The sequence below is a fragment of the Colias eurytheme genome, chromosome 15 (genome assembly GCF_061535395.1).
Source record: "Colias eurytheme isolate Ceu_HAF_F1 chromosome 15, ilColEury1 Martin Lab GWU primary, whole genome shotgun sequence".
NCBI lineage: Eukaryota > Metazoa > Arthropoda > Insecta > Lepidoptera > Pieridae > Colias > Colias eurytheme.
The window spans coordinates 5,206,658-5,225,105 of NC_142994.1; the positions used below are offsets into that span (position 1 = coordinate 5,206,658).

Genomic DNA, 18,448 nt, shown 5'->3' on the forward strand with positions numbered 1-18,448 from the left:
TAGCATACATATTAATATTGTGCTAAGTTTACACTAGATAACCAGCATCTTGACGTCATTTTCAAACTACACGATTACGCACGTAATAATTCTTAAGACAGATTTATAAACACTCTAATTTTACAACAGGTTGTAATTTTCAGACAATAAACCAGAAAGTTTTTATGGAAATATTTTTGATTAGAACTAAATTATTATTTCTTACGTGACCACAGGCTCGCATGGATGTTAACTCTAGGCGCCGGAAGTGGACGATTTCTTTGTTGGCCAATATAATGATGCCCTCAAGACACAAACAATATGAAATTACCAAATTTGGAAAATAATAAACCCGTATTTATGACAACATTTGTACTTATTACTTATTTCGAACCTAATATGAAACCACTGTGAAATGTTTTCTGTAACTTGGTCAATCTGGTACGAACTACGAACTGGTAATACGTTAATCGTGTGAAATATATTCACTGCAGTAATTGGGATAACATAACCGCCTCCTTTTTTGAAGTCGGTTAAAAATCAATCTAGGTATTTCAGCTATAAATGCAACTTAGCTTTAGATCTACTGCTTTAACCGCTGAGCAGAATATGAAAAATTGAGATTGGAAGAAGTCTCACAGAAAAACATGAACTCTGAGCGCTTTTTTGTCAGAATAAACTTAGAATATTAGATATATATTTTTTACTAGACTGGCTTTTTCGTGACTACGGGAACTGTGAAGTCAACGAGCAAAACCGCGGGTGGTAAACTAGTTTCAAATATGTTATCTTGGCATGAAGCAGTGTTTCGCAAACATTACCTATAGTAATGCTTATAACTCTGGTTCACAAGCAAGTGGCGCAACGTTTTGGCGTGACATCGTTGCCTAGTTTTGACTGGCACCAAATTATGTAACGACAGAAACAACGGCGGAATCGAGGTCGTGGCTGCAAACGAAGGCTCGGAAGTGCGTAAAGAAGATAAAACATTGCAATGTGAACTAAGATTTAACCCGTTGATTGCAAATAATTTCAACGTGAAAACGAAATAATAAAATAAGGGGAATAATAAAACCTTAGGTTATGATAATAATAATTATAAAGGTAACAAATTTACTCGTAGTAATAAAATAACACAAAACCTTAGGTTATGATAATAATTATAACGGTAACAAATGAATTCACACTAATTCAGTGATACGATTATGCACCTATGTTAAATACCTACAAACTGTGATTTTAAAACAGTTGTTATTCGGGCCACCTTACAGGAAGTGCCGCTATTTCCATATGATTGCAATTTCAACTGGAACAGTATCCGGTCTAGACATCCGTTGACTTATGTAGATTTCTAGTTTTCAACAGAAAACTACTTTCTAGAAAATTTATGTATACAAATTAAATTCTACAATTAGGTAGAAATTTTAATGAAATTCTGGAAATGCATGCGAATACATAAAATAAAATTGAATGATTTAATTTACACTCGATAGTCGATATCTAGAGGATATCTACGTTATTCTTGAAATTTTGTCTGGAAAGTAGGTACCTACCTAGGTAGGTCTGTTTGATCTCACAGCTTATTATTTGTTTATTTCGTTCTATACGAATGAATATATTATGTACCTAATAGTAATATTAGATAAGTACATATTATCGCCGGAGTCAAGTCTGACTGTTTGTCACATTCCAATTGGAAACATTAATAAAAAGAATATTGTCCCAGGTACCTTTGACTCAAATAACGAATTTTAAAGAGAAACATAACGATTAACTTAAAAAATAGACATTTATCGATGTAACATACATTGGAAAACAATTAAACGTATTATATCAACATCTACATAGAAAGTAGCGCTAAGATGTGCGGTCACGGTCACGAACATCGGCATTTTTTATTCTTCAAATTACTTTAACTTATTCAACTGACATCACCGTATCTCACCCACGTGTGTTGAACTCCGCGAGAGCGACAAGGACGGGAATAGAAGGGAGCGTGGCGGGGTAAGGGAGCAACAGGTAAAGATTCCGAGGCCACTTCCGCCTTGGCTGCCGAATATTTCTGTCTCGAAGTTCGAACCGGTAGTGGGACGGCAGCCAGAGCATGTATTATAGGATCTGTATCTACATCAATCTTATGATCACAAATGTACCCAGTTAAAGCGGTTCTATATTAAAACATAACTGTAATTGATAGCTTCATCAATGCTATGCATGTCGCATATAAATCCACTTCTCGAAAGTGTATCTTTGAACAGTATTAAAATATATCGTCTATATTACAGATCAGTGTATGTTTACGAATAAACTCAGCTAAAACCGGTTAACGCTCATATTGTCTCACTCTGTAGGTACCAGGAAACCGCTAACCAAGAGTTCAGACATTTCCTGTGCTCGCAATCAAAGTAGGTACATACCTACATACAACTATGAACAAAGCAATTGAATAACTAAGAAAATATTTATGGTGACAATTTTAAGTTTTAATAGGCCAAACCTACACACCAAAATCAGTAGTTGGCTTCTTCAAACATACATGTAATTTAAATAATATTTATTAAATTTTATTTCGGCAATTAATCAATTAGCAAAACAATAGTACATTCTTATTACCGACAATTTAGGTAGCCTGCTTAGTTAGTCTATAAACAAGGAAATATTACGAGTTATTAAAAACTGGCGCGCTGACGTAATCCTACCGCACAACTAGCACTTCCGCATGCCCTAAGCATACGCAATAATTGTTGCTGTTCTCTTTAAACCTTTAAGTTAAAAATCCGCACCTAATTATAGTCAAATTGCAATAATATGTTACACCTACAGTTACGGAAATAAATATATACCTATTTAATAGTATCAAGCATGTTAAAAATGGGACTCGATTGTCTGGCTCCTGAAGTTTTATCTCACTCTCCGCAATGTGTGGCAAACGATGTGGTAAAGGGTGAGGGGGGAGGTGGTCTCTCGCGTCCGTCCGCCCGCGCCGCCACCGCATCATCAGTTCGCGTCGGAGACTCGTGTGCGACGCTCGTCTGCGAAGTCGTTCCCTCAGATACGCTGCTGTTTACGGAGTGTGCCGTAACACGACACGTTTGGAGGGACCAACGCTACGCGTGTGCTGTGCTCTTGTGAACACTGGATATTGTGATATTTTGTGTTGTGATAATGCGTACGTGCTGAAATTTGTAATTGTTGCCAATCACCTCTTAGGATTTTTGACTACGCAACCAGTTCCGGATCAGCTCAGCCGGTAAGTAGCGGTGCTTATCACAAACGGCGCTATCTCGAACACACGCATTTCCGACCCCACCCGATAAGGCTAAATGTGCCTATTAATTTCAAACATAAGCTCTTTAGGAATACATTTTTCTTTATTAAATATGGTAAAATTAGTACGTTTATAATATTACATATTAAATAATAAAGTTTAAAAAGTTAACTTTTCAAAGTTAAGTTTAGTTTTATATTGTTTACACTAAATTAAAAAGTGAATGATAACTAGAGAGCACGTGCACTCTAAACCTTTAGGTCATTTTACCGTGAAAAAATTGTATAGTTAGCTATCCCTTTTATAATAGGGAGACATCCCTCTACTCTGTCTAGGGTAATCCGATTTTTACCCTAAATTGACACGACAAATTCTGAGGCTCAAAGCTATCAATAACAAAACAGACTTTATGTTATATTTTTATATTAAATTTTAAGAAGATACCTACTTATGTAAAAAAATAAATGAGCTAATATATGTAATTTAATTTTAAGTAAATGTACACAGCATACACATTAATTTCTTATTTATTTAAAAATTAATAAAAATTTACAATTAAGGTATCATAATTTTATGATAATATTATGTATACCTACTGAAAATTAATAATTAAAAATGTATCTACTAGTTTTTACTGTAACCAGTAGTTAGAACAAACCACGATGCCTAAACTGCATATCTTTCAAAGAACGAGAATAGTACCTACATACTACCCAAACTAGGCTGCTTCATATTAAGTACATGATCGTAAAATTATTTTTTCTTCTCTTACAGATAATCGTTATGAAAGTTGTTAGCTTACAATTGCCATCGGGACCCAGTATGGAGCGGTTACCGCTTCCATTCAGTCCTACAGAGCTTTTATGGCGATACCCACTCCCGTGGGCGCCGCCGCCTCTGTCACCTCTCGGAGACACAAAGGCTCAACTACCTTCTGGTCTCCCACCAGAACCCAGACTTTGGACAAGAGAAGATGTAGCAGTGTTCTTGAAATGGTGTGAAAGAGAATTTGATTTACCAAACTTCGACATGGATCTCTTTCAAATGAATGGTAAGAATAAATTAGGACTTAGCTCTTTTTACCTTAATGGTGTTTTAAATGAAACTTTACTCATAGAGGTTCTGTGTTTTTCAGGTAAGGCTTTGTGCCTTTTAACTAAAACTGATTTAGGTGAACGTTGCCCTGGAGCCGGCGACGTTTTACACAATGTTCTTCAGATGCTTGTTCGTGACGCAGCTTTATTAGGCAGAGTGCCATCATCCCCAGTAACACCAACTGCCCGAAGCGCTCCCTACCCGCCTTCACCACACTCCCATCCACCCACACCGACTTGGGCCGTGGCCGATGGTTTCCATCACTTCCATAGCGCTGCTGTTGCATCTGCCCAGCCAAACTCTGTTACTCTAAGCCCTGCCCCTTCTGTGGACAGTTCCGGTAGTCCCCAACGTGGTGAAACTATGAGTTATGCACCATCTTATGCCCCTCAAGTTCCCACTCAAACAAGTTCCGGAAGCAATCAATCAGATTCCGATGAGGAAGCTAAATTTGCTCCCCCACCTCACTCTCCTAAAGAAACTGCTCTGCCCAGTCCCGCGCCACAGACCCATGCGGCGCCACAACACTCGCATTTTCGGACGCAGCATCGTGAATTCTTCCCCAATGACATGCCCGAATCCAATACAAGTAAGTAGTAAGATTAATTAAATTTAAACAAAATGAAATATAGCTATAAAATATAACTGATTATTTGAAGTTTTAAAACAAATACTAAAGTGGTAATTCGTTACAGATGGAAGACTTCTATGGGATTTCCTACAACAACTTCTAAATGATCCAACACAAAGATACACCAATTATATCGCTTGGAAAAATAGAGAAACAGGCGTGTTTAAGATCGTCGATCCAGCAGGACTAGCCAAGCTTTGGGGCATTCAGAAGAACCACTTGTCTATGAACTACGACAAAATGTCGAGAGCATTAAGATATTATTACCGCGTTAATATATTACGCAAAGTGCAGGGCGAAAGACATTGTTATCAGTAAGTATTATCGCTCATAGTAATCCTTACTAAAAATATAATCCAAATATAAAAACCGATATTAATATCACTCTTTTTACAGGTTCCTGAGAAATCCTACAGAACTAAAAAATATCAAAAATATCTCGCTTTTGCGGCAACAAATGAGCCCAACTCGTGTTGCGCAGCAGCAGCAGCAACAACAACAACAGCCGCAGCCTATTGTTAAGGCTGAAATGAAGGAAGAGCGGTGTGAAGATGAACATGTTGAGGAAGATATGCCAACAGATCTGAGCATGACAGCTACCGAGCCGTGGCGGAAGCGACCGCGGTCGGACCCCGCGCCCGCGCCCGCGTCACACGACAAACATTACATTAGCACGCTCATCGGTGACAACATGATGATGAAACCTGAATCCGAATACAATTCGGAGTACTACGCTCTTAATCTTAAAAGTGAAAAATGTGAACAATGACTTGTGAAAAAATAGACTTGGTTAAGTGATGTGTTATTGTGTATTGTCAAACTTACTCCACCCGATATATTTCTAGTCAAACATCTCTCAGAAAGTTAACATTTTCAGTCTTCCTTATGATATCTAAATCTAAATATATATATCAAAAATATAAATTGACTGAGAGTACTTTGACAGATATAATACGGTATTTGGAGTCAAACAGGGTATGGACCTTAATGATGCCTTTGTGCCACGTGATGTTTATCTGATAGTGTCAATTACATAGGTATATATATTATTTAGTTAGACAAGGGGACAGAGATTATATGTGTTAATTCATAGAGACTATTTGAATATATTGTGCAATGGACCATATACTGCAGACTGATTTCTGGCAGTTACAAATTATTGCCAAAAGAGTAAAATTTAGTTAAGCGTATTAGATTGTGGTTTTAACGCGATAATAATGCATTTTGTTAATTTAACTAGTATGTATGTATAGTAATTTAGATAAAAAAATATTCTTGTTTAAAAACTAAACACAGTACAGTCTTAAGAATAAGAATATTATAAATATCATACACACAATGTTTGTGTCTTCCATTGGTTCTTTTAGGCAAAAACCTCATAATTGTAGCATGTGTCATAATTTTAAACAAAAAGCTACCACAGAATATGGTGAACTGCATGGATAAATGTTGACTTTCCATGAAAATATGTTTAAAAAAGTGTATTTAATTAAAACCTTCTATGGACAATAAAATCATCACTTAATGCCTTAAACCAATTTAAAATTCCTCTGTGATAAAAGTGTAAAGTGGTAGACTTATAGTATATTATGCTAGGCTTTTACTCAATTATTTCCAGCTACAATTTTCTGTGATCTCTTATCAATATAGGTAAATATTGTAATAGAGACTAAAATTATTGTGTTTGTAAATATTAGTATTCATTGTAATTTAGATTAAGAGAACTGACTAAAGAGTGTATGAGGTATGATTTGTCAAACAAAATGTGGAGCTTTATCAAAGTACCTAGGTATCAATAAGTACTATTACAATTGAGTTTGTATTTTTGCAATTATTTCTATCAGGCATATGTGTGCCAACACTTCCAACTTGTAAAGAATATAAATATAATGTTTCAAAAGATATTGTGTTAAATTTGTTAAATATTAAAACAAATGAACCTAACAGCATCCTCATTTTTCCGCCCTTATAGTTTATACCAATTACATACTAACTATAATCTATCACAGATAATATAATACTATTAACTATTGACTAGTGATGCAACGAATACGAATATTCGTATTCGCCGAATAGTAGACATTTACCGAATATTTGTATTCGGCGAATATACGAATATTTAAAAACGAATATTTTTGTACGCAACTCTATTTACTACAGATATAAAAATCGCGCGTAAAAATATGACGTGTGCAGAGACTGCTGATCCACTGGCCTTTTGGCGAGAACGAGAAGATGTCCATTTTCCAAGTCTGAAAAAACTCGCCCAAAAATATTTTTCACTGAAGCCTTGTACAGTCGCTTCGGAAATACTTTTTTCAACGGCTGGAAACATCCAGACTGAAAAGAACATCTACACATAGGATAGTTTATATCCCGGAAATCCTACGTGTACGGGAACTGCAGGTTTTCTTTTGTCTTTGAGTGCGCGGGCGGAAAGCTTATTTTAAAAAAATCAAAGTAACAAACGTGAGGTGAATCATAAATGGTAATACATGCTTTGCGATACTTCTAGAAGAAGTCTAATTTAATAAATAAATGAAAATTGAATTTTAATGGACATCCATCCTTACAAACTTCCACATGTACCCGTTCACCGTTAGTTAATACTGCAGATAGGTGACGGACGGCTGAATAGAAGGATTTGTTAATTTTTTGTCCAGTGTTTCCATTAGAAGGTAATACCGAATCAGAAAAAAAAATCTCAACAATGAAAATATGTTTGCAGACTTCCGATCACAAATATATAATACTTCTTGAGCCGACTACGTAGGACTCTAAAGAACGACAGTCTTATTTTTTCCCATGGTAAAATATTTAATTCCTATAGGAATTTCCTTATTGTACGCAGGCGAAGCCGCGGGCAACAGCTACTAATACTATACTAGCTAATTTTATACTAAAATCATGATGAGAATCACAGTGGTCGACAACAGAACAATTTTAAATTATAAACCCCTTACACAATGAAACAAGCAAAATCCAAGGAATGTGTTTTTGCCTATACCTACTATGAAATGTCGATTATTATCATGGATGAAAACTTCTTTCGGTACAAGTTATTTTCAATATATTTGAGCTTAAAACCTTTTTTGGATACATATACATACTTATTTAAATACATTTGTCACTCGTGTTATAGTGCCTGTACTTGTACACTAATAATTATATATACATTTCCCTATACTGCATTATCCCTTTTTTCTCTAGTATTTGTATAGATCCCTAATAATAAATGTGACATGATTGCTTAAATGAAAAAAAAAACACCTTTTACAATATACACTTAGTAACTTTAATAATTGGAATCACTACTCAGACTATGCTTATATGCTAAATGATCAAAAACTTACATCTATTTTTCTTGTTGACTTTGGAAGAAAATGATATCATCAGCAATAACAGTAGAAGCTGTTCTAACCTGCCCATCATCCAATTTGACTTCCCCATAAGACAATTTTCCAGTCACATAGACTCTTTGACCTTTTTTAAGGTATTTATATACTGTATCTCGGAGACCTGGTCTAAAGACACTAATTCTGTGCCAGTCGGTTCTCTGCAATATATCACCAGATTCATATTTATAACTGAAGTGAGTTGCAAGAGGAAAATTGATCACCGGATGTTCTTCTGATCCTCGCTTTTGTGGATCAGCTCCAACTCTTCCCAATAGAGTCACTTGATTTATAGCTACAATGTACTCATTAATTAGGACATACTCATTAATATATACACTTATTTTCATGTCATAATAGATTAAATTCTAAATACATACTTTTTTCAGTAGTTTGTGCATCACAGTGAGCAGAGGTTGTATGTAAACAATTTTTTATAAGCGTTGGCCGGACCGAGTTTATAACCTAAAAAATTAAATAAACTTAGCACAATGCCAGTCGTAACGTTTATTTATAAAACAAACTTCTTTACTTCAATTAATTACTTACCATACGGGATAGTAGACTCTGCATATTGATTTTTATAGAAAAATAGGTAATTAATATCAAACGAAATAATATCAAACGAGATGTGATATGTGATGATGTTAATAATAATAATTGTAAGGGATAACTATTAGAATTTTGTAAATTATAAGAATAAAATCTTTTACCACAATTCAGTATGCTGTCAAAACAAATAAAAAAAAATACAAATCCAATGACCAATCTAGGAAAAAGGAGAATTTAGCAAGATTGGCCGTTGGCCGTTGCCCGTTGGCGCCTTTGGTTTAGTAATTAGTTTACAATCAAGATCAATTGACATGTCAATTGTCAATGTCAATTGAGACCACAGATTAATTATTAAGAGACAATAATTGATTGTAAAATAATGACACTTGAACTTCTTCTCATAATAATGCCTCCACCCAAAAAGCAGGGACTCTGCGACACTTTAGTGATAGTGGTAATGGTGACTTTTTTTGATTAAACATTATTTTCAGAGATGGAGGAGATCAGAGCACTGTCGTCGCGAGCCGGTTTTTTTAAACACAACATTAATTCCTGTATCTCTGGAGTCTGGAGTGTAGATCTGCTCACCATATCTTAATAATTTTTAACGTTGTTATATTAAATATAGGTACTACAAATAATAAATATATGAATTACCTACTGTTTTCACTGTTTGCCTGTTCTGACGCGAATTCTTAGTATTAAAAAAAAATATGGTTAAAGCTCTTTATTCGCGGGCAATAGGTTCCGTAAATTATGTGCCGCGAATAGAGAAACCGTGAATATGGAATGGTAATTTGTATGGGGTTATAGGCCCATAGGGGATACGTTCCTAGGTGACGAAATAAGGAAGCAAATACATATAAAGAAATCAGTTTTATTGAAATTTTTGACCATACAGTTTTATTTTACCATTTAATTAGGTATGTATTATCTTTGGGTATTATCTTCAGATAATGGCTTGGCACTTTTTACTCGTTTTTTAGTCGACATTATAAATTCGTAGTTTTAGTTCAGGCGTTTATTATGGATAACAAATGATTTTTATTCAGGTAAATATGTACATATAATATGTACATACATGTAAGTAGAATTATATGTAATGTTCTACCGATGTTGTACCGATACGATCCGCGAATATAGAAATTAGGTCGCATTTTTTCCATCCGCGAATAGTGAAACCGCGAATGAAGGAAGAGCGAATAAAGAGCTTTGACTGTACCTACATGGCAGGTTGCAAGCAGGTTTCTGATCAGTGATCACAGTCAATCACACTATTCAAATTTTACCTGTGCAATTGTGAGTTGCCATATTCTCTACGGGATGTTTATTGCTTTGTGATCTATACTTTTGTAGATAGATTTTGTCTATTCAACAACCACCTTAATCAATCCAGAAGAAGTTGTTGCCTGTGAAGGATGCCTTCAGCTGCGAATGCAAAGTCTGAAAAACCAGCTTCTTCGGAAGCTGCGGACAATACACCAATTAAACAGATTCTGACAATAATTGAACACAAAATCCGTAACTTGGAGAAAAGAAAGGTATGTACTAGACAACAAATGTTTATCCATTGTATTTATATTTTTAAGAACTAATTGTTTATGTATGGTAAAAGATACTAATGGTATTATTCATTCTTTTATTTGAAAACTAAGAATTTATTGAATATTTGAGCAGAATCATAATCGCATGTAAATAAACTGCGGTATATTCGCTGACGCCATTTTTACACATGTGCTCCAATGATGTTGCTGTTATTTCGTGACGCCCAAATTCGTACAATACATAATGCAAATTGCATTAGATTATTTTATTGTTGCATGAACATACGAATAAGATAATATAATTATGTGGATATATTAGACCGCATATAGTTTCATAATAATGTACTTATGTTTTTTTTACTCCAAATGAACAAAAGCCGCTATTTACCGTTATAATTGTCAAAACAAAGTAAATTCTTTAAGTTTGTCGTTTGCTGGTCTTTATATTTCTACATTACTTTAATAAAATAAATGATTAAACAAACAAGATATACCTTGAGACCGGCTCTTTGCATTTGACTTATATTGTTGATGCATGAAATATAGATAAATGGGAATAAACTAGTACCTATTAGTCCAAATGATTGTCATTGAATTAGATGATCAATTACGTGTTATTATTTGCATTTTAGAGCAAATTAACTTCTTATCGTGACCTACAAAAGGCTGGGAAGGAGTTGAACAGTGACCAGAAAATTGCAGTAGCCAAATATGATGAAGTGGCTCAGACACTGGAGTTTGCTAGAGACCTCTCTAAGCAGGTCAACTCTATTGTCGTATCTGCTGAAAGGGAAGCTAAGAAACAAGCTAAAAGGGTATGTATAATGTAAACTGAATAAATTATGTATATTGAAGTAATTAGGTAGTATACTGTGAGAATACTTATTTGTATCTATGTAAACAAAAATAAAAAAAGGCTTATTGGCTAAACATCATATTCATCTCTTTATCTCAATATGTATATTATCAATTACATGTAAAAATATATTTAATTAATTTACAGGAGTTATGGGTCCGATACACAGCAGATACTAATAAGATTCGTGAAGTTCTACTAATATTGGATTGTCTCATGCAAATGGGCAGCACTGAAGTCCGAGATGACTTTCTCAATGGAGCAAATGGCGCTGCAAAACTTACTGAAGATGATTTGAGAATCCTAGATGAGTTGTGAGTATAGTATAGTATCCACCTAATTGACAATTAGGTGGAACTTATTGCAGGACTAGCTTTCCGCCAGTGGCTTTGCCCGTATAGTCAAAGAGAAACCTGCATAATTCCCGTTCCAGTGGGATTACTGGGATAAAACTTATCCTGTCCTTCGTCAGGTCTCAAGCTATCTCTGTACCAAATTTGAAGTAAATGCATGCAGTACTTTTCAATATTAGCCCGGACATACACACAGATTGTACAGCCAATAATTTTGAAAACTTTATTTATGTATAGATGTTGATATGTAACAAAGCTAATTTGCACCAAGAATGTTTTGTAACACCTTCTCAATAAATGGAAATAATTTGAGGTTTTCAGATATACACTCACCGGCACGGAATCTTGGCCACTTCAAATTTCTGCGAAAAATTACACTATTTCTTTTCTACTACAAAATTTAATAAAAATTTAATCAAAACTAGATAATTCAATGTTATTACAAACTTTTAGTAATAATTGGAAGTTTATAATAAGTTCTACCGCGCAGATATGAATTTAACAAGAATTTACGCTTTTTCTGTGAAATTTAAATGATTTCTTCAAAAATGCACAAAAATTAGGAAAAAGCGTTTACATAAAAAAATGAACCTTTTTAATATTGGATGTTTCCTTCTCTTGCCTTAAACACTGTTTTCATTCTTTCTGGCATACTCTAGAAGACATTTTTGATGTCCTCTTGAGCTATAGTGTACCAAACGGCCCCAGCTGTATTTCTAAGCTCATCTACCGTTTGTGCTGGGTTAGAATCGAACTTTATGTTTTTTTTAAGCATGTACCAGATGTGTTCTATTGGATTAAGATCCGGGATAAGAGCTGGCCACTCCAATTTTTCAATAATAACCTCTTGAAGGTACTCTTATACGCATCGTACGACACGCGGGTGTGCGTTATAGTGTATTAGTAGCACATTTTCTTTACTGATAAGCCTGTATTAGGGCTAAACATGTTCCTGGAGAATTTACTCGGTGTACCTGATCAAATTTAAGCCATTATCTACGATAAATAACTCCGTGCGAGCATCGAAACTTATACCTCCCCATACCATTATTGACCCTCCATGAAAAATCGCCGTTTGAGTTGTGGTGATGGATGAAAACCTCTCTTCTCGTATCTTCTATACTGACTCAAGGCTATCAGAAGCTCGTAAAGTGCATTGGCATTAATTTATGAACACCACACGAGCGCACTGGCTGTGGGTCCAGTTTTCATGTTCTCGCCCAAAACGAAGACGTGCTTCTCTGTGATGCCTGAGGAGTTCTGGACGGCGTGCTGGTCTGCAAACCTTCAAATTAACTTCCTTTATTAGTCTTCTCACCGATTGTTCACTCACATTTATTGTCCTGTTGTTTTGGAGCCGGTGGCGTATCTCAAAAACTGTCAGAAAGCCATTTCTGAGTATATCTTGAACGATAAAGCGGTCTTCTCGAGCTGATGTGCACCTCACGCCTCCACTTCCTGGTCTGCACGTGTAGCTGCCAGTCTCCTGGTATCTTCTCCATGCCTAGTTCATCGCTGAACGTGGTACGTACTGTATATTAGGTACTTTATGTTGCGGCAGTCATTGATCTAACATTGTGATGGCCTGTGCAGGTTGTTCAGATGTTAGCGGCATTTTTTATTGTTTGTTATGATCATTGACTACAGCACAACAATAACAATATCATAAAACGGCATAAACGATATCGAAAAAAGTTTAAAACGAACAATTCATAACTTCGGCTTAACCGCACAAATCACAAATTTCGACTATCTCTTAAAAAGTGGTAAAAGATTATTCTCAAACTTAATGATTTCTTATCATAAAATTAAAGAAGTAATATGTTAACATATCTACATACAAAAAAAATCGTGAAAAGCACTTCAAACTTTTTTTATCGGCAAATTTGTAAGTGGCCAAGATTCCGTGCCGGTGAGTGTATCTGAAGTAGTTTTAAAAAATTTACCAGAACATTTTTGAAAAAAATATACAGGATCTATTACCTGTGTGTGTATTAACTACACTATAGTACGCTATGTCATACCAAATTTACAGTTTAGATAATTATTTAAAAAAATCTGTTTGCAAACTAAACTTTTTTAATCTGTGACAATGAATGATGTCATAATGTTGTTTTTCTTCAATAGGTATCCTGAGGTGACACCTAAACATGAAGTAAATGAGGAAGGTCAAGCTGGATTCCATACCCACACTATTAAAGCTGCAGAGCATTTATATGCTATTATTGATGGTAAACCTAAAGAAGTATTGGGCACCACTTATGCGCATATCAAGGAAATTGTAACATCAGTGCATGAATGTGGTTACTTTGACAAATCAGCGGATGCTATTGTGCCTGAAGTAGAAGAAAACCAACATGAACCTGAAGAGCAAGTGGCGGAACCAACGCAGGAGTTGGAAGAAATAGAGCCTGCTGCCCCTGTTTATCCACCACCCATGGCTATTCCAACTGCTCCAGCTCCTACAGTAGTCCCTGCACCTGGATACCCACTTCGTCAATTACCCCCTATCACTCTCCAAGAAGTAGAGCATGCTTACTTTGCTCAGCAATATCCTCAACAGAGACCCATCTCTGAAGTTATAGGCTCCCAGAACTTCTTCTTCCTTCAGGAGTCAGAAATTGACAGCCCAGTTGGAACTCCTCAACCTCCTATGCTTAACCAGGCATCTCCTCCAGCGCCAATTCCAACTCAGACTTTTACAAATCAACATTTTGTTCAACTTCCTCCTTCTCGCATCCCAGAACCTGGTAGCATTCCGATGCCTCCCCAGCCCCACTTCCCCCCACACCCTGATCACGCAGCGTTCACTGGAGTTCCCATGCCTGGCCCAATGCCAGGTCATCCCCAGCCTGGCCACCCTCAAACCGGGCATCCAATTCCCCAACAATCACACCCACAACCCATTCATGCACAGCCTCAACATATTCCCCCGCAGAACATGCAAGCTCCTGTCATGCACGAAGAGCAAATTCCAACCAACTCTGTTGAACAAGTACCACCAGAAGAACACAAGTCTCCTACACCTGTAGAAGACAAGAATGAAGTCGACGATAAAGACAGCAGAAGCCCCGAGTGTGACGACGCTGAACGTAAAACACAAGCTCAAGGAGATGGACAAAATAGATTCAGACGGTTCCGCGGCAACGGTCGCGGTACATCAAACGGATATAGAGGTCGCGGCAATTTCCAAAACAGACAAAACAATGATGGCTACCACAACAGACATGGGGAGTATCAAAACAGACCGAACAAGGATGGCTACCACAACAGGCAGTACAATGACAACTATCAGAATAGACACAAAGACTACCAGAACAGGGGTGGCAACGATGGATATTACGGCAACGGGGACACTGGCGACAACCACCAGAATGAGAACGGTGGGCGCGACAGATACAACGATAACTCGCAGGGATACCACGGCGGCTTCAAGAGCCGCGGCAGAGGCGGCCCCCGCGGCGCGCCCCGCGGGGCGTCCCGCGCGCGCCCGCAGTACAACCGCAAACAAGAGAATGTTGAATAAATTCTCAATATCAAGAGACTCGGCTTCACATAACCAACTTTTCTATCGGACAAAATCATTCGTGGAAGGCAAATTTCACCGGCAACAACGTGCTGTGGCAACAACAAAAAGAGATTATGATAATAAAAATAAAAAAAAAATTAAAAAATACTAAAAAAAAAGTAAAATAATAAAACTTGAAACTGCATAAAAAATAAGTTACTTGAATTTAGATGTATGATATATGCAATTATTGTAAGTTACGTTAACTCTAGATTCATGATGTATAGGTTAGTGTCACGCGAGTGACACAATGTGACGAAACGTTCGGAAGAGCTCCCTTGGCCGCGCTGGCCGTTTCCGCTCAGTACCTCGTGCGTGCCTCGTCCTCGTGATAAAACTTAAGTACAGGATATAATATTATGCACATATTGATAAATTCTCTACTGGGACCTTTCCAAAATAATTTATCTACCTACTTTGTGTTAGAAGTTTAATTTTAACTTAATTATGCTAAGTTATTATTGATTTCTATATGTTTATTGCTAAAAAAATAATCTCACTGTGGTGTTCTGTTTTATGTAAAACGTTAAATTTATACAATCTTCGGAATATGCTCCCAACAGCACATGCAAATTATAAATACATACATAACTTCACCATTGGTCCTGGCTAATTGTATTTTATAATTTTATTAACTCCAATGTGCTGTTTTTGATATTTTTGTTTTAATTGTATTTAAATGAATCAATATTAACCAAGAGATATTGTAAAAAGTATGGAATGTGTATATCGCTACCAGATAGTGTTATTTGGTCCAAGCTTTTTCATTTTCTTTAACATTGTTCTCAATAGAGGCTGTGTGCAAAACAAATTAAAGTATCCTATGAATGTTTTTCTCTTTATTTGCCAAGTCCCTTAGTGTAAGAGTTGGGTCTTTTAAGGATGATGGTCTTTGGGGATGTTTGAGAAAGTTTTAAAATTTGATGTTAATAGTACCTATATCGCATCTAGCTGAACAGAATATATATTTGTACGTTATTAATGGGGAATAATAAAAAGAGCGACAAAAAAAACTGAGCGACATGATGAGATACTGTTTTAATAAATTCAGATGAAATACTTTGAGTAAGCAAGCTAGAAATAAACTAAACAAGCGACAAATATTGTTTGATAATAAAATACATATTGAGCTTAGTTACTAATAGTAGGTTGTGATTAATCCATTTGAGATCATTGAGATATACGTATGGAGATCGCCTACATCACATATGTTCCGCTCAACTTAAGCCATATGGATTATCTGCACTCAGTCGCTTTAGTGCGATGGTCGCGTTCATGTCTTGTCGTATAGGAGGTAAAAACCACAAAAACGTTGACAAGAGAGAATTTTAGGATACTTGGTTCTTTGATATAGGTACTGTTTCTCTTCCTATTTCGGTTAGAGTCCGGGCTGTCTGGCTGGCCGCAGTGGTTGCGTTTATTAGTGCGCATTTTATCTGCACAGGAAAATATCCGTAATTTAAAGTCATTTATTAACGCGTAATTTTTAATCTTTCGCCTTTAGATAGATCCATCAGACATAAATTTTTTATTGCAAGACGTTTTTATAGGTGCCATACGCAATTTTTTATTTCAAAATAATTAAAATGTCATCGAAATAAGTGAAATTACATCAACATGAGTCCCCGTGAAGGATAGGTAATCACTGTGTTACTTATACCACAAACTAATAATAATATACTACGCTATAAAAATGAATCGCAAAATGTGTTGGTAAGCGCATAACTCGAGAACGGCTGAACCGATTTCGATAGTTCTTTTTTATTATATTCCTTGAAGTACGAGGATGGTTCTTATGTAGAGAAAACGTAAACATGTACCACGGGCGAAGCCGGGGCGGACCGCTAGTACTATATATAATATTCATTTTACTATTTACAATTTTTTTGCAACAATCTACCATGGTGCCTCCTTTTCCTAACGAACTTCAAATAGGACGTTAATGTGAACTTGATAAAAACCAAAAATCATCAAATTCATAATAATACCCAAAAGTGTAATAAATATGAAACCATCCCCACAACACAAGCCTTAATTGAGCTTACTGTGGGACTAGGTCGATTTGTGTAATAATCTTATATCTTCTTATATATAAAAATGAATCGCAAAATGTGTTGGTAAGCGCATAACTCGAGAACGGCTGAACCGATTTCGATAATTCTTTTTTTATTATATTCCTTGAAGTACGAGGAAGGTTTTTATGTAGAGAAAACGTAAATATGTACCACGGGCGAAGCCGGGGCGGACCGCTAGTGTCCTATAATAATATTTATCTATTAAAAATATTACATAGTTTACTACTTATTTAATATAAGTATTAAAAAATATACTAATTACTAATATTATAAAGAGGAAAGGTTTGTATGTATGTATGGTTTTCACGCATAAACTGCTGGACCGATTTTGATGAAATTTGGCACAGATAATCTTTAGACCCTGAGAAAGAACCTTTATTTAAGTACTTTAAGTAGGTACCTTTTATTGCGAAATATGTACCACGGGCGAAGCCGGGGCGGGCCGCTAGTATAATATAAGATAGCTTGAGAAACAGTATAATATAAAAAACCCAACTATACCAAAAATGACTTTTTCTTAAAACGTTGCTAGCTCCCGTACCAACCGAAAATACGAAAAATCGCATAACATACATGATGATTCGGATAGCCCTCTAGTTCCTGTACCTCCCAGCTTCCGTTCATCACTACTTTTTTTGGGACACCCTGTATATGTGGGTGATACGGATAGCCCTCTACCTCCCAGCTTCAGTATATCACTACTTTTTGGGACACCTGTATAATAGCAAATTTTATATGTATTCTAAGCTTACAGTTTACACGTGGTTTACACCTACCAACACTCTGCTCTTCTCTCTTTGCTCTCCGTCAGAAAAAATAAGGATTGGGATAAGCATAATAAAAAACTTTTTGTAAATTAAGGTGTTTATTTATATGAATTTTTGTTTTCTATGCGAGTAGTAAAAATAGACATAAAAATCAAGGGTCCTGACCAATCCAGACAAAATAAATACTTCCATTTTATTCTTCTATTTCCACAGATGATATTCGCCTTTTAAACTTTCTTATAAATCTATCTCTGCGTATAAACTATATTATATGCTTATATCAGTGTAGAGACTTCATTAAACCTATACAACCCAATGGAATTATACAAATTATCGTCTACTTAACTTTAAACATAAATGTATGT

At 35.8% G+C, this 18,448-nt stretch overlaps 3 protein-coding genes across 4 annotated transcripts; 2 read left to right on the forward strand and 1 right to left on the reverse strand.

The window, feature by feature from the left end:
• The first annotated feature begins 2,968 nt into the window (after positions 1–2,968).
• Positions 2,969–6,917, forward strand: aop (ETS variant transcription factor anterior open). Its single transcript, XM_090110517.1, has 5 exons — positions 2,969–3,229; positions 4,022–4,298; positions 4,383–4,931; positions 5,038–5,287; positions 5,370–6,917. Exons 2-5 carry the CDS (start codon positions 4,031–4,033, stop codon positions 5,740–5,742), a joined length of 1,440 nt encoding a protein of 479 aa, XP_089966643.1. The 5' UTR covers positions 2,969–3,229; positions 4,022–4,030; the 3' UTR covers positions 5,743–6,917.
• A 1,327-nt stretch (positions 6,918–8,244) lies between these two features.
• On the reverse strand, positions 8,245–9,180 carry mtSSB (mitochondrial single stranded DNA-binding protein). 2 transcript variants are annotated; one of them, XM_090110519.1, is made up of 4 exons: positions 9,082–9,180; positions 8,918–8,935; positions 8,749–8,833; positions 8,245–8,663 (listed from the first exon to the last, which is right to left on the reverse strand). In XM_090110519.1, exons 2-4 carry the CDS (start codon positions 8,918–8,920, stop codon positions 8,329–8,331), a joined length of 423 nt encoding a protein of 140 aa, XP_089966645.1. In that variant the 5' UTR covers positions 8,921–8,935; positions 9,082–9,180; the 3' UTR covers positions 8,245–8,328. The 2 variants fall into 2 exon arrangements, with proteins under 2 accessions (XP_089966645.1, XP_089966644.1); XM_090110518.1 differs by having other exon boundaries at positions 8,918–9,174.
• Positions 9,181–10,185: 1,005 nt separating this feature from the next.
• Positions 10,186–16,069, forward strand: LOC149902287 (uncharacterized). Its single transcript, XM_090110520.1, has 4 exons — positions 10,186–10,461; positions 11,097–11,279; positions 11,468–11,634; positions 13,801–16,069. The coding sequence occupies exons 1-4, from the start codon at positions 10,339–10,341 to the stop codon at positions 15,197–15,199; spliced, it is 1,872 nt and encodes a 623-aa protein (XP_089966646.1). The 5' UTR covers positions 10,186–10,338; the 3' UTR covers positions 15,200–16,069.
• The last annotated feature ends 2,379 nt before the right edge of the window (positions 16,070–18,448 follow it).